This window comes from Scyliorhinus torazame, chromosome 4, assembly GCF_047496885.1.
Source record: "Scyliorhinus torazame isolate Kashiwa2021f chromosome 4, sScyTor2.1, whole genome shotgun sequence".
NCBI lineage: Eukaryota > Metazoa > Chordata > Chondrichthyes > Carcharhiniformes > Scyliorhinidae > Scyliorhinus > Scyliorhinus torazame.
In genome coordinates this window covers 350100635-350117750 of record NC_092710.1, presented here as the reverse complement: position 1 = coordinate 350117750, position 17116 = coordinate 350100635, and the positions used below count along the sequence as shown (strand labels likewise).

Below are 17116 nucleotides of genomic sequence, written 5' to 3'. Positions count from 1 at the left end.
GGACATTCTGAATTCTCCCTCTGTGACCCGGACAGGCGCCGGAATGTGGCGACTGGGGGATTTTCACAGTAACTTCATTGCAGTGTTAATGTAAGCATACTTGTGACAATAAAGATTATTATTATATTATCATTAGGAAGAAAAGCAGGGGAATTTGCCCAAGTGTACTTGTAAACATTTATCTCTCAACCAACCTCACTAAAACAGACTATCTGTTTCTGGGATCTTGCTATATGTAAATTAGTTGTATCTTTCTGACATTACCACATCCACTACATTTCAAAACTGCTTCACTGGCTATAAATCACTTTGGTATGTTCTGAGGTCATGGAAGGTGCGAAGTAAATGCACATCTTGGGTTCCCTTTTGTTTTTCAACCTTGTACTCAGATTGGACTGACTAAGAGGTCATGGGTGTGATTCTTAGCCCAGTGGGTGTTGCTAACTTTTGCCTTAGTTTAATTGCTCTGTTTTATCACCTTTGCTCTTGAGTCGCCAGGTATCTTTATGATACCGCCACGTGGTTCAAGTCCGAGTAATGATCAATAATCCAATACACCGCTTAGTAAGATTTAAATCAAAGCACATTTATTATACACAGTAATCACTACTCATGCATAAATTCTACGTCTAAGCTACTTCTTACAACTAACAGCACTGGGCAGCACGGTAGCATTATGGATAGCACAATTGCTTCACAGCTCCAGGGTCCCAGGTTCTATTCTGGCTTGGGTCACTGTCTGTGGGGAGTCTGCACATCCTCCCCGTGTGTGCGTGGGTTTCCTCCGGGTGCTCCGGTTTCCTCCCACAATCCAAAGATGTGCAGGTTAGGTGGATTGGCCATGATAAATTGCCCTTAGTGTCCAAAATTGCCCTTGGTGTTGGGTGGGGTTACTGGGTTATGGGGATAGGGTGGAGGTGTTGACCTTGGGTAGGGTGCTCTTTCCTGGAGCCAGTGCAGACTCGATGGGCCGAATGGCCTCCTTCTGCACTGTAAATTCTATCTATGAACAGGCCTATACTTAACTTGGAACTGGCCCACCAGGTCAGGGAAACGAATGGCCTTTCGTTCGGGTTCTGAGCCTGCGGGATTCGAAGTTGGTACAGATTGATAGCTAGGAGCGCCTATCTCGTAGCGAGCGTTGAATTAAGACTTACAGTTCTGACCAGCTGCTGAAGAGTGAAGAGTTGGAGAAGCGGTGGAGAAGAGAGTGACTTGAACTTGGAGCTCAATTCTTATAGTCCTCAGGGGCTTCCCGCTTTTCGGGGCGGACCCTGTACCTGGTCCCAAGTGATTGGACTTTGTCCCAATCGCTTGGTTCGATTTTCTCCAATGCTGGAGCGGTCCCCTGATCAATGGGCGGTCCTGAGGTGGTCGTTCACCTCCTTTTGTGTCGGCTTCTGCTGGCGCCGAAGAGTCTGGTTTGGCTTTATGTGTCTAAATGTTGCTCATTGTTCCCGGGGATTGCTCATTAGTATGCAGATGGCTGGTGTTTTGTTATGCTGATGGTTGCTGGTATTGATCTTGTCTGGCCTTTCCAGAGGTAAATACACAGCCAACCTGCAGCTGCTTGTTTGTGTCCTGTTGGCTGACTTCCCATCAGCCTTTGCCGTTTGCCATTTTAAATTGGGAGTTAGCCATTTTAAGTGGCTACATGGGCTAAACAGCTGCCTTGTGAAGCAGAACAAGATCAGCAGCGCGGGTTCAATTCCCGTACCGGCCTCCCCGAACAGGTGGCGGTATGTGGCGCCTAGGAACTTTTCACAGTAACTTCATTGAAGCCTACTTGTGACAATAAGCGATTATTATTATCATTATTATTATTGTTGCGCTTTCGCTCAAGCGTAACAAGGCCAGTGAACAGCGGGAGAGGCCAAAAAGGAGATTCGCGCCAAGCGCCAAACAGTTTGCAATGCAACCAGCCCGCTCCTGTCGGCGAAATTGGGATCTAGCCGTAGCGTGGTGAGAAACCAATTATCACCACTGAAGCCCCATTCCCATACAATTAACGAGAGCCACCCATATCCAACAAAGCCTTCCCCAGCAAGTGCTCACGCTGGTGACGATTAGTACTCCTTTTGGAAAATGTGAACCTGATGGAAGGGCTTCTGTGGGGAGCTGAGGAGGTGAGTAGCCATCTGTGCCTACAGGCAAAGAGTCCGGGGGCGCTGGGCTTGCCACCCCAGTGCTCAGAGGGGGGTGGGGGCCCTCAGCTACTGAAGTGGATAACTTCACATGCATGGGAGAGGCAGTATAATGTGGATAAATGTGAGGATATTCAGTAGCAAAAATAGGACGGCAGATTATTATTTGAATGGGTGTAAATTGAGAGAGGTGGATACTCAGAGAGACCTTGGTGTCCTCGTGCACCAGTCGCTGAAAGTAAGCGCGCAGCTACAGCAGGCAGTAAAGAGGGCAAATGGTATGTTGGCCTTCATATGGGCATGGCCGATGCGCTGCGGAACCTGTCTCAGTCTCAGGTGTTGCAGAGCATGGCCGGTCATTGGGGGATGTGTCTCAGTCACCGAGGAGCATCGCCGACGGCATGGACACCATGGTGCAGACATTGGGAAACCGCCAAGGCTGGCAGAGCCACATGGTGCAGGGGCAGCCGAGGCTCGAACTGGCTGCCCCTCCACCCCAGGAGAACCCCAGGGCCCAATGGGCGATGACCGGGAGGATGGGTGCCGTGTGCCAACCCAGTCCCATCCCATGGAGTGGCGATGGTGGGCAACAGCCCTCCAAGTTCCACCCCTCTGATGACACCAATGCCCCCCCCCCCAGACTTTTTTGCACCATGGGAGCGCGCACTCCCCCATCTCCCTTCAACCTCCCAACCCTTCCTTTACGCCTCGCCTCCACCATTGTGTACCACGTGTGTGGCTAACAATACCCCCTCTGTGTCTACTACAATCAGCAGGAGAGGGCTCAGACTGGCGTTTGTGTGCCAGACATCAGGATCCTCAGCACCTTTGAGGAGCGTGCCCCGGAGATGATTGGTGTGACTGAGGACAGGGCGGTAACTAACGCAGAGCAGAGGAACCGCCGGCCGCCACCTGGAGAACCGATCAAATGTGAATTGTTATTGCCTTATTGACTGACCCATCCCTCCAACTGACCACATGTCCATTCTCCCGCAGATCCTCCAGCCGTTGGCCCAACCCGGCAGTACCCTCTTCTGTCTCCCATGAGACAACCTCGGAGGACAAGTCCCTTTGAGTCGTGTCACTGCTGTCATCCCCACCCTCCACCAGCGCAGATACACGCACCTCGGTGGGAAATGTTAGTGGTAAGGTTTCTGGGGCACAATCTGGTGAGCACCACAGAACTGCTGATTATACATCAGGTGGAGGCAGGAACCCCCAGGCGAGACAGCAGTTGGAGGTCTACTGGATCCCAGGGCCCAGCTGGGTCCCAGCCTGATGCTGAGCCTGTGGAAGAGGTCATTCCAGAGCTGATGGAGACGTTAGGGTACAGCCGGGAACATTCAGAGGGTGATATCAGCGTCAATCCAGCAGATCCATAGCCACTTGGAGGAGTCGCAGAGGCTAGCTGAGCAGGAGATGTTGCCGGCAATGTGCGGCTGCAAGGCCAACACTGCTCGGGTGGCAACTGCAGCGGAGAGCCGGGTGCATTATGTCAGCACCATTAGTGAATGCGTCATGCTGTTAATGATGGCCATGGCTGAAGATCTCGGCAGAATGTCCGCTTCGCTGGGGGGTGTCACCCAGTACCGGGCTGACCTTGATGAGGTTCTGCGGGACATGTCTCGCTCTCAGATATCCATGACCGAGGCACAGCCCTGAAGGGCATGGCCCAATCACTGAACAGCCTCACTGAGGGTGTTGATACGATGGTGTGGGCCATGGGGAACCACCAGGGCTGTCAAAGCTGAGTTCCACCCCTCTGATGAGGCCACGTCTCACAGCCAGCATGTAAGACAGGATGGCACGGCTGTGCATGAGCCGCTGGCAAGTGAGCTCAGGTGCTCCCACCTCAGATCTCCCAGAGGACGCCCGCTGGGGCATCGAAGGCCACGGGAGGTGAGGGGTCTGGGGGTGGGGGGAGGGGGCAGAACCATCGGGAGGGTGGGGAATAAAACCCCAATAAACACCTTTGTGCACAATTAGTGTCCCGCTCTGGAGGCTGACCTCAAAATCCTATGCCCATCTCTCCAGGCATCTCTTCCTCCCGGTGGCATTCACCCACCCTCCAGCCGTGGACATGTCCCCGGAGCTGTGTCTCAAAGAACAACAAATAACAAAGAAATGTACAGCACAGGAACAGGCCCTTCGGCCCTCCAAGCCCGTGCCGACCATGCTGCCCGACTAAACTACAATCTTCTACACTTCCTGGGTCCGTATCCCTCTATTCCCATCCTATTCATGTATTTGTCAAGATGCCCCTTAAATGTCACTATCGTCCCTGCTTCCACCACCTCCTCAGGTAGCGAGTTCCAGGCACCCACTACCCTCTGCGTAAAAAACTTGCCTCGTACATCTACTCTAAACCTTGCCCCTCTCACCTTAAACCTATGCCCCCTAGTAATTGACCCCTCTACCCCGGGGAAAAGCCTCTGACTATCCACTCTGTCTATGCCCCTCATAATTTTGTAGACCTCTATCAGGTCGCCCCTCAACCTCCTTCGTTCCAGTGAGAACAAACAGAATTTATTCAACCGCTCCTCATAGCTAATGCCCTCCATACCAGGCAACATTCTGGTAAATCTCTTCTGCACCCTCTCTAAAGCCACCACATCCTTCTGGTAGTGTGGCGACCAGAATTGAACACTATACTCCAAGTGTGGCCTAACTAAGGTTCAATACAGCTGCAACATGACTTGCCAATTCTTATACTCAGTGCCCCGGCCAATGAAGGCAAGCATGCCGGATGCCTTCTTGACTACCTTCTCCACCTGTGTTGCCCCTTTCAGTGACCTGTGGACCTGTACTCCTAGATCTCTTTGACTTTCAATACTCTTGAGGGTTCTACCATTCACTGTATATTCCCTACCTGCATTTGACCTTCCAAAATGCATTACCTCACATTTGTCCGGATTAAACTCCATCTGCCATCTCTCCGCCCAAGTCTCCAAACAATCTAAATCCTGCTGTATCCTCTGACAGTCCTCATCGCTATCCGCAATTCTACCAACCTTTGTGTCGTCTGCAAACTTACTAATCAGACCAGTTACATTTTCCTCCAAATCATTTATATATACTACAAACAGCAAAGGTCCCAGCACTGATTCTTGTGGAACACCACTGGTCACAGCCCTCCAATTAGAAAAGCATCCTTCCATTGCTACTCTCTGCCTTCTATGACCTAGCCAGTTCTGTATCCACCTTGCCAGCTCTCCCCTGATCCCGTGTGACTTCACCTTTTGTACTAGTCTACCATGAGGGACCTTGTCAAAGGCCTTACTGAAGTCCATATAGACAACATCCACTGCCCTACCTGCATCAATCATCTTAGTGACCTCCTCGAAAAACTCTATCAAGTCAGTGAGACACAACCTCCCCTTCACAAAACCATGCTGCCTCTCACTAATACGTCCATTTGCTTCCAAATGAGAGTAGATCCTGTCTCGAAGAATTCTCTCCAGTAATTTCCCTCCAGTAATTTCCCTGGGCAGCACGGTAGCATTGTGGATAGCACAATTGCTTCACAGCTCCAGGGTCCCAGGTTCGATTCCGGCATGGGTCACTGTCTGTGCGGAGTTTGCACATCCTCCCCGTGTGTGCGTGGGTTTCCTCCGGGTGCTCCAGTTTCCTCCCACAGTCCAAAGATGTGCAGGTTAGGTGGATTGGCCATGCCCTTCGTGTCCAAAATTGCCCTTAGTGTTGGGTGGGGTTACTGGGTTATGGGGATAGGGTGGAGGTGTTGACCTTGGGTGGGGTGCTCTTTCCAAGAGCTGGTACATACTCGATGGGCCGAATGGCCTCCTTCTGCACTGTAAATTCTATGATCTATGATCTATGATCTACCACTGAAGTAAGGCTCACCGGCCTGTAGTTCCCTGGATTATCCTTGCTACCCTTCTTAAACAGAGGAACAACATTGGCTATTCTCCAGTCCTCCGGGACATCCCCTGAAGACAGTGAGGATCCAAAGATTTCTGTCAAGGCCTCAGCAATTTCCTCTCCAGCCTCCTTCAGTATTCTGGGGTAGATCCCATCAGGCCCTGGGGACTTATCTACCTTAATATTTTTTAAGACACCCAACACTTCGTCTTTTTGGATCTCAATGTGACCCAGGCTATCTACACACCGTTCTCCAGACTCAACATCTACCAATTTCTTCTCTTTGGTGAATACTGATGCAAAGTATTCATTTAGTACCTCGCCCATTTCCTCTGGCTCCACACATAGATTCCCTTGCCTATCCTTCAGTGGGCCAACCCTTTCCCTGGCTACCCTCTTGCTTTTTATGTACGTGTAAAAAGCCTTGGGATTTTCCTTAACCCTATTTGCCAATGACTTTTCGTGACCCCTTCTAGCCCTCCTGACTCCTTGCTTAAGTTCCTTCCTTCTTTCCTTATATCCCACACAGGCTTCGTCTGTTCCCAGCCTTTTAGCCCTGACAAATGCCTCCTTTTTCTTTTTGACGTGGCCTACAATATCTCTCGTTATCCAAGGTTCCCGAAAATTGCCGTATTTATCCTTCTTCCTCACAGGAACATGCCGGTCCTGAATTCCTTTCAACTGCCACTTGAAAGCCTCCCACATGTCAGATGTTGATTTGCCTCAAACATCCGCCCCCAATCTATGTTCTTCAGTTCCCGCCTAATATTGTTATAATTAGCCTTCCCCCAATTTAGCACATTCATCCTAGGACCACTCTTATCCTTGTCCACCAGTACTTTAAAACTTATTGAATTGTGGTCACTGTTACCGAAATGCTCCCCTACTGAAACATCTACCACCTGGCCGGGCTCATTCCCCAATACCAGGTCCAGTACCGCCCCTTCCCTAGTTGGACTGTCTACATATTGTTTTAAGAAGCCCTCCTGGATGCTCCTTACAAACTCCGCCCCTTCTAAGCCCCTGGCACTAAGTGAGTCCCAGTCAATATTGGGGAAGTTGAAGTCTCCCATCACCACAACCCTGTTGTTTTTACTCTTTTCCAAAATCTGTCTACCTATCTGCTCCTCTATCTCCCGCTGGCTGTTGGGAGGCCTGTAGTAAACCCCCAACATTGTGACTGCACCCTTCCTATTCCTGATCTCTACCCATATAGCCTCACTGCCCTCTGAGGTGTCCTCCCGCAGTACAGCTGTGATATTCTCCCTAACCAGTAGCGCAACTCCGCCTCCCCTTTTACATCCCCCTCTATCCCGCCTGAAACATCTAAATCCTGGAACGTTTAGCTGCCAATCCTGCCCTTCCCTCAACCAGGTTTCTGTAATGGCAACAACATCATAGTTCCAAGTACTAATCCATGCTCTAAGTTCATCTGCCTTACCCGTAATACTTCTTGCATTAAAACATATGCACTTCAGGCCACCAGACCCGCTATGTTCAGCAACTTCTCCCTGTCTGCTCTGCCTCAGAGCCCCACTGTCCCTATTCCCTAGTTCTCCCTCAATGCTCTCACCTTCTGACCTATTGCTCCCGTGCCCACCCCCTGCCCTGGGTGTTCGGATGTTGGCTGCTGTGTGTGTGGTGTTGACCCGCACAGTGTCCATGCACCAGGGTGTGATTGGGATGCTTGGCAATGACTCCCACATGACTCCACCCATGGGGATCTACTTGGGTTGTGTGAAGTGCTCAGTTAACCATGATTGCCAATTACTTATTGGCGATAGCCATCAGCCATACCGTCAGAGGTCTCAGCACTCGGTGGGGGTTATGGGTGGTCGGTGGGGCAGATGGGCAGCGACAAGAGTTGCCCCTGGAACGGGTAAACGATCCAGAGGCTGGTATGGTGGTGCCGCCAATGGTTGCCCCCCAGCACCTCCCCTCTACCCTCTCATGGCGACCCACCCCTGCGGAGGGACCCCCACCCCCAGCCAAGTGTCCCCATCCCCCACCGAGCACTGGGAGGCCGTTGGATATGGGGTGGTTCTCGTCTATTGCATGTAAATGGGGCTTAAGTGGTGATAATCGGTTTCTCGCCATATTACGGCGATATACTGATTTCGCCTATGGGAGCGGCTTTGTTTCGCTTGAGTGAGAGCGCAATGAGGGCGGAGAATTAATCCCTACATCTGACGAAGGATGTTCTTACTATGGAGGGAGTGCAGCGAAGGTTCATAGAATTTACATAAATCATAAAATTTACAGTACCACACGCGACCGATGCGGTCGGGAACTTGCCCGGTTGGGGGTGCAGCATCGGGGGGCGGGCCTCAGTCAATGTCCTGAGGCTGTCAAACTGTCGCCCGCGCTTTGGAGGGGACTTTGATTCTCCGGCCGATCGGCGAGTGCGATTTTGGCATCGGCGACCAGCGAATCCAGCCCCAGAGATCTATCATAGCAAAACGCGATGGACTCCAGGGTGGATTGGTCATCATGCTGAATGATTCCAATGGAGCTGCATTGAAGCACTGGGAGAGGTGGCCACTGCTGAGAGTAGATCCTGTGCCACAGAACAAAGAACTTGGAGCGCAGGGTGCCGGTAACTGGGGGACTCTTGGCAGCACCCAGAATGGAGGTCTTGGGGGAATAGGGAGAGTGGGGGGCAAGCAGTTTGGGGGCCATGTTTCACCGGCTGATGTTGGGGGTGGATGAGTAGAGGGTGCACCTTGGTGGGACAGACCTTGTGGGGTCTCCCAAGTGACAAAGAGAGCTCATGAGGGAAATATCTCCATCCCCCTTCCCCCCAGAGCAGGAGCAGGCCAACCTCCTGGGCCTCCCTCCCGTCCCTGTTCCAAATTCAAAAAAAAGGAAGTGGCCCATGATTGAGGGCCGAAATTGGGGTGAGGCAGCTGGGCCGTCAGGGCCAGATGTGTAGTTAGTGGGAAAACCTCCTGCAAAATTGTATCGGCCCTCCCATCTACAGTCACTCGCAGGGCGCTGTAACGTTCTGCCTATAAATTCACTGTGGAAACATCAAATCATACAGCTGGAAGGATGTCATTTTGCTCAGAATCCCATCTTTGAAAGAGCTAACCAATTTATCTAATTGTCCTGCTGTTTCCCAAACCCCTACAAATGTTCCCCGTCACTTCACAAATTCCCTTTTGAAAGTTCTGTTAAATCTGCTTCCTCTACTCACTTAATCATCAGAGCATTCAGCTCATAACGAGTCACTGCATGATGGTTATTTACTGACGCACAGTTTGAGCTGCACATTAGTCTCAGGTTACTCTGCTCCCAAGAATTACTTCAGAGAATCATACCGAGGGGAGAATGAACAATTATGGAACCGTTTATAATCAAGGGATTTGTCATGGGTTTAAAATTCAGTGAATGATCAAAACGATATATGTCAAGAGGAAATTTCTGAATACCTGGCCTGGAGTTTCCTCCATCTCTGTACACAAATTGACAACAGGAGCACGCGAGCAGGTTGTAGGCACACATGCCATTAGTCACCCTTCCCTCCTCAAACCCTCATGGCTCCCTGCACAGTCCATGTCAAGCTGGAGATCCCAACTCTACTGGTGGAATTTATGAGATGAAGTGTGGGGGTTTCAGCCAGAATGAGCAACCTCCTGCCCAATTGTGAGCTTGGAAGCTTATTAATTGTGCACATGAGAGTATTGGACTGAATCACCTGACGGGCCGGAAGCTGCTTCGTCCAACCACCATCAGATGGTGGGGTCTTTCATAGTTTATCATAGAATTTACAGTGCAGAAGGTGGCCCTTCGGCCCATCGAGTCTGCACCGGCTCTTGGAAAGAGCACCCTACCCAAGGTCAACACCTCCACCCTATCCCCATAACCCAGTAACCCCACCCAACACTAAGGGCAATTTTGGACACTAAGGGCAATTTATCAAGGCCAATCCACCTAACCTGCACATCTTTGGGCTGTGGGAGGAAACCGGAGCACCCGGAGGAAACCCACGCACACACGGGGAGGATGTACAGACTCCACACAGACAGTGACCAAAGCTGGAATCAAACCTGTGACCCTGGAGCTGTGCAGCAATTGTGCTATCCAGAATGCTACCGTGCTGCCCCCAGTCAATTGTTTGGTGCCATATTTAAATTCCAGTCCAACTCGCTCCAGCCCACCTGTCTTCAGGAGACCATCACAGATGTCTGGCAACCAGCAGAACAAGGCTTGCAGCCTCACGAAGAAGGCAGCACCATGCTTCACCCACTAGGAATTCGATCATGATCTTGATCATAGGAGTGAGGGTGCACAGGCCTGTCCTGTATCTTCGGGATGACTCCAAGATATACACCAACTTTAGGTCTCCTGCCTGGGAGGCTGTCGCAGAGCAGGTGAGCATGGCTGGCAGCCGTGCCAGGAACACCATCCAGTGCAGGAAAAGGATAAATGATTGCATCTGCTCCACCAGGGTGAATCATCCTTCAACTCCCTCCAATATTAAACCTTCATCAAGGCATTATGTACTCAAATACGCTCTCTTCATGGATCTCACACCATCCTATTTGTATCCAAGCCTTACATATCAATTCTCATTCTCTCATGGAGACTTTAACAACACCACCTCCCATCTACCATGTTATTCGCACTCCATCCTCTGGGCCTTCTGGGGAGAGCTTACCACACAGGGACACACATCTTTCCCAACATCTATCCTTCCTCACCGATTATTCAGTTGTAGAACTCATACGAATTCTCCGTTCAAGCCAGCATTTAGCCGCTGAAACGGAGAATACAGCCCGAGCATCATGACCAACCTCTCGAAGCACTTCACGATGATCGATGTCAGGGCCACAGGACGGTAGTCATTGAGGCAAGTTGCCTGGTTCTGCTTTGGTACCGGTGTGATGGTGGTCTTCTTGAAACCGATGGGGACCTGGAGCAGAGTAGGGACAGGTTAAAGATGTCGGCGAACACATCTGCCAGCTGGTCTGTGCAGGCTCTGAGTGCACGACCAGGGACCCCGTTAGGATCCGTCGCCTTCCGAGGATTCACTTTCAGGAAGGCCGATCTGACTTCGGAAGCTGTGACGGTGGGTATGGGTGTGTCTGGGGCTACTGGAGCAGTTGTCAATGTTTTGATGGTTTCCTGCTCGAACCAAGCATAGAATGCATTGCGTTCATCGGGGAGGGGTGCGCTGCTGCCAGAGATTCTACTCGGCTTTGCTTTGTAGCCCGTTGTGTTGTTTAAGCCTTGCCACAACTGCCGGGAGTCCGTGACGGGAGCTTGTGACTCTAGCTTAGTCTGATATTGTCTCTTGGCATCCCTGATGACTTTGCGGAGGTCGAACCTGGATTTCTTGTATACGTCAGGGTCGCCTGTCTTGAATGCCTCAGACCTGGCCTCCAGTCGGGAGTCAATCTCCTAATTTAGCCATGGTTTCTGGTTGGGGAATGTATGCACTTCCTTCTTTGACGTGCAGTCTTCTACACACTTGCTGGTGAAGTCTGTTATGGTGGTGGCATACTCGTAATAATAATAATCATCATTATTAGTGTCACAAGTAGGCTTACGTTAACATTGCAATGAAGTTACTCTGAAAAGCCCCAGTCGCCACATTCTGGCATCTGTTCGGGTCACAGGGAGAATTCAGATGTCCAATTCACCTAACAAGCATGTCTTTCAGGACTTGGAGGAAACTGGAGCACCCAGAGGAATCCCACGCAGACTTGGGGAGATCGTGCAAACTCCACATTGATAGTCATCCAATCCAGGAATCAAATTAAGGTCCCTGGTGCTGTGAAGCAACAGTGTTAGCACTGTTGTGCTCCTGTGCCGCCCCACCTCATTTAGGTTGGTCGCTGAGTTCTTAAACATGGACCACTCCACTGTCTCCAAGCAGTCACGTAGGAGCTCTTCTGTTTCGTCGGACCAGCACTGCACGACCTTCTTAATCGGATTCTCCCTCTTACGTTTCTGCTTATATCCCTGGAGAAGGAGCACCATCTTAATGTCCGATTTTCCAAAGTGCGGTCTGGGGATGAATCGGTAAGCACCCTTGATTTTTGTTCAGCAATGCGAGAGAGTGTTGGCGCCCCTGGTGGGACAGGAAATGTGTTGGTGGAACTTTCGCAGTACACTCTTAAGGTTGGCCTTCTTGAAGTCCCGGCCACGATGAACAAGGCCTCCAGGTATTCTGTTTCATTGTTATTTATAACTGTGTACAATTTGTCCAGCGCCTTCTTCTCCTCTACCTGTAGTGGGATGTAGACTGCTGTGATAATGGCTGGAGTGAACTCCCATGGAAGATAGTATGGGCGGCGCTTCACGGTCAGGTATTCCAGGTCTGGGAGCAGTAGTTCGCCAGGGTCGCCACATCCAAGCACCAGGAGGAGTTGATAAGGAGGCAAACCCCCTCCACCTTCGCTCTGCCCGATGATGCCGAGCGGTCCATCCAGTGTATTGCGAAGCCTTCAGGTTGTATGGCACAGTCAGGTGAGGCAGGGGTGAGACATGTCTCTGTGAAACAGAGCACACAGCAGTCTCTTACTTCCCTCTGAGAGGTAAGTCTAGCGTTAAGCTCGCCCAGCTTATTTTCGATCGCTTGCCAGGAGGGATTCGAACATGGGGTTTGGGGAAAGAAGGACTGAAATCTGAGTGATGACAGAAGATGCTTCGGACTTTGGAGAGGACAGGGATGTTTCTTCCATTCATTTAAGGGATGTGGTCATCACTGGCTAGGCCAGCATTTATTGCCCATCCTTGGTTGGCAATGTGACGGTAGTTTGCAATGCTGGTGGGCTTAAGGGTCACTTTATTGAAGGCGGTGGGCTGAGGGGAGGAGGGTCAGGTGACTGTCTGCTAACATAGGAACCAGGAAGAAAGTTGGGTAGTCGGTAGTGTCGTGGGTTATGGTCAAGAGAACAAGATCTGGATCTCATGGACTAGAGGAGCTTGGAGAGGGCATGATGAGAGAAAGAAAAGAAGCCAGAAAAAGAAACAAGTTCAGGGCTTTGGCAGGGGGTGACATTAGAGGAAGTTTGCACTGGTGGACTAGGGAAGGGAGGGAAGTAACAGGGCCAGCTGATCAGATAGTCTCAACCTTGACCCCCAAGAAAGCCATGAACTCCTCTCCCTTTTGTTGGAAGTGATAGTGGAGGAGACAGTGGTTTAAGAAGGTAGCTTGTAATGGAGAAAAGAAGCCAAAGGCTCCTTTGCATTCTGGGATAACCCTGGAATAGTGAACAATTTTCCCAGGGGAGAGCAGGAATTGCTGGAGCCACAGGTCGTTCAGCCACATGTGGCAGTGAATGCCGATCATTCCCATTCAAGTCTGGGTCGCTTCAACTTCACAGAATGGAGATAATAATAATAATCTTTATTGTCACAGTATGCTTACAAAACACAGCAATGAAGTTACTGTGAAAAGCCCCTAGTCGCCACATTCCGGCGCCTGTTCAGGTACACAGAGGGAGAATTCAGAATGTCCAATTCACCTAACAGCATGTCTTTCGGGACTTGTGGGAAGAAACCTGAACACCCGGAGGAAACACACGCAGACACGGGGAGAACATGCAGACTCCGCATAGACAGTGACCTAAGCCGGGAATCGAACCTGGGACCCTGGCGCTGTGAAGCAACAGTACTAACCACTGTGCTACCGTGTTGCATGGGGGCAGACCGGGACAATGGGCAAGGTGGGAGAGAGTCGTTAATGGAGACTTACATGTTGAAGGTGGAGGTGAGGTGTGTTAAGCAAATCAGCAGCTTGAGTTGAACAGAGGGCTGAAGGCTGAAATTGGGAATTTGAGAGTGTAGTTCGATGTGATTTGGGGAAGAATGTTTCTCAGAGCAGATACAGATGGAAGTATGATCAGATGAAGAAGGGTGAGATTGAACTGAACTGGCTCCTCCAGGCTGTACCTAAACCCTAATAGAGTGAAATCTGCCTCAGATGCTTCGACATAATTTTTATCATCAATTTTATCTTTTTCACTTACAGTTGGACAGAATGAATTCCTATTCATGTGAGCAGTTTGCTGAAATCCAGTTTGAACAGCGTAACTATGCATTGAAGCAGATTTGCAACCTCAGATACAAAATAATTCAGTCTGTCAAAGAGTCCTGTCTGGAGGTAATTTCACAGCTGCAGCCCTGGGTAAAACTTGTAAATTGCAAATGTTCTAAAGTCCCTTTGGGGAATCTGTTGCAGAATTTGTGTACAATGTCAGAGCCAGCTGTTAGACAGCAGATAGTTCCAGAGTCCAGGATGGAAATTGTATTGATAGTGACTTGGCAGCTTCCTTCGAGTTAGTTAGCCTCAATTAAGAACATCAGAAAAGGCCACCTAGCCCCTACAGTCAGCTCTACCATTCAATCAGATCATGCTGAGCTGGATTTGCCCCACTTTGCCACAGATCTCTTACCCAACAAACACCATCAGTAAATCCAAGAGGGAATTTAGGAGAAACTTGTAGACCCAGATTATGTGCAAGTCACAATTGCATGAAGTAATTGAGGTAAATTAGACAAGTACATGAGGGAGAATGTAAAAGCGGTTTATATTGATAGAGTGAAATGAAGAGGGGTAGGAGGGAGGAAAGTTACAAGACAATGTTGTTGAGGAGAATACTGGGATTCAGTCTACTAGACTAGAAGGGCTTGAGGTTCATAAGAAGGAGGTGTTAGCAATTCTGGAAAGTGTGAAAATAGATAAGTCCCCTGGGCCGGATGGGATTTATCCCAGGATTCTCTGGGAAGCTAGGGAGGAGATAGCTGAGCCTTTGGCTTTGATCTTTAAGTCATCTTTATCTACAGGAATAGTGCCAGAAGACTGGAGGATAGCAAATGTTGTCCCCTTGTTCTAGAAGAGGAGTAGAGACAACTCAGGTAACTGTCGACCAGTGAGCCTTACTTCTGTTGTGGGCAAAATCTTGGAAAGGTTTATAAGAGATAGGATGTATAATCATCTGGAAAGGAATAATTTGATTAGGGATAGTCAACACGGTTTTGTGAAGGATAGGTCGTGCCTCACAAACCTTATTGAGTTCTTTGAGAAGGTGACCAAACAGGTGGATGAGGGTAAAGCAGTTGATGTGGTGTATATGGATTTCAGTAAAGCGTTTGATAGGGTTCCCCGCGGTAGGCTACTACAGAAAATACGGAGGCATGGGATTCAGGGTGATTTAGCAGTTTGGATCAGAAATTGGCTAGCTGGAAGAAGACAAAGGGTGGTGGTTGATGGGAAATGTTCAGACTGGAGTCCAGTTACTAGTGGTGTACCACAAGGATCTGTTTTGGGGCCACTGCTGTTTGTCATTTTCATAAATGACCTGGAGGAGGGCGTAGAAGGATGGGTGAGTAAATTTGCAGAGGACACTAAAGTCGGTGGAGTTGTGGACAGTGCGGAAGGATGTTACAAGTTACAGAGGGACATAGATAAGCTGCAGCGCTGGGCTGAGAGGTGGCAAATGGAGTTTAATGCAGAAAAGTGTGAGGTGATTCATTTTGGAAGGAATAACAGGAAGACAGAATACTGCGCTAATGGTAAGATTCTTCGCAGTGTGGATGAGCAGAGAGATCTCGGTGTCCATGTACATAGATCCCTGAAAGTTGCCACCTAGGTTGAGAGGGTTGTTAAGAAGGCATACGGTATGTTAGCTTTTATTGGTAGAGGGATTGAGTTTCGGAGCCATGAGGTCATGTTGCAGCTGTACAAAACTCTGGTGCGGCTGCATTTGGAGTATTGCGTGCAATTCTGATCGCCGCATTATAGGAAGGATGTGGAAGCATTAGAAAGGGTGCAGAGGAGATTTACCAGAATGTTGCCTGGTATGGAAGGAAGATCTCATGAGGAAAGGCTGAGGGACTTGAGGCTGTTTTCGTTAGAGAGAAGAAGGTTAAGAGGTGACTTAATTGAGGCATACAAGATGATCAGAGGATTGGATAGGGTGGACAGTGAGAGCTTTTTTCCTCGGATGGTGATGTCCAGCACGAGGGGACATTGCTTTAAATTGAGGGGAGATAGATATAAGACAGATGGCTGAGGTAGGTTCTTTACTCAGAGAGTAGTAAGGCGTGGAATGCCCTGCCTGCAACAGTAGTGGACTCACCAACACTTAAGGGCATTCAAATGGTCATTGGATAGACATATGGACGATAAGGAAATAGTGTAGATGGGCTTCAGACTGGTTTTACAGGTCGGCGCAACATTGAGGGCCGAAGGGCCTGTACTGCGCTGTCATGTTCTATGTTCTATGTAAACACTGGCATAGACCATTTGAGCCAAATTGCCCATTTCTGTACTGTAAAATTCCACATTAAAAAATTGTCAATCTCTGTCTTGAAAAAGTCAATTTCAATGAGGATCCAAGAACTGCAAATGCTAAAAAACAACAAAAAAATCCAACTTGATGAACAGTATCTGAGAGGGGAAAAGATAGGTGATCTTGTCAAAATCAAGCTCTGGAGAAGGGCACCCACTGCTTATGCACTTAGCCCATGCTGAGTGGGGCAGAAGGAGCTTAACCCTGTATCTAGCTCTGTGCTGTAACTGACCGAGCAATGTTTGATGAGCTAGTGAAGAGGGAGCTTTATATATAAACCCATTCTGCACCTACCCAGGAGTACTTGATGCGCAGTCTAGAAATAGACGAGCATCTATTTCACGAATCATATCAAAGATAAACAATTCTTTACAAACTTCAGAACTGTCAATGAAAATGTGAACACTGCAACAACTGGTTCTGCACCTTTTGAAACTCAATCAAGCATTCATAATGGGTTCAGCTATAAATAAAATGTAAACAAGAAGATAATTGAAACTGCAAAACCAGATGACCCTTATTTTACTAAGCTACATCAGGGGCAGGATTCTCTGATCCTGAGGCTAAGTGTTGACGCCGTCGTAAACGCTGTCGCATTTCTCGACGGCGTCAACATGGCCTCAGGAGCAGCGATTCTGACTCCGATAGGGGGCCAGCACGGCACTGGAGCGCCCCATGCCGCTCCAGCTGCCAATCCCCGGTGTCAGATGGGTGCTGCGCATCTACGAATGCACAGTGGGACCAGCGCCAATGCACGCAGGCGCAGTGGGACCGGCGCGATTGCTGCGC

General features: G+C 49.5%; 1 protein-coding gene across 1 annotated transcript in view; it reads left to right on the top strand.

Annotated features, from left to right (window-relative positions):
• Positions 1 to 17116, top strand: part of LOC140411509 (dynein axonemal heavy chain 6-like) — a 1703852-nt gene that overhangs the window by 355303 nt on the left and 1331433 nt on the right. The window contains exon 11 of the mRNA XM_072500595.1: positions 14005 to 14136. Within this exon, the coding sequence (XP_072356696.1) occupies positions 14005 to 14136 (132 nt within the window). The remainder of the gene's footprint in view (positions 1 to 14004; positions 14137 to 17116) is intronic.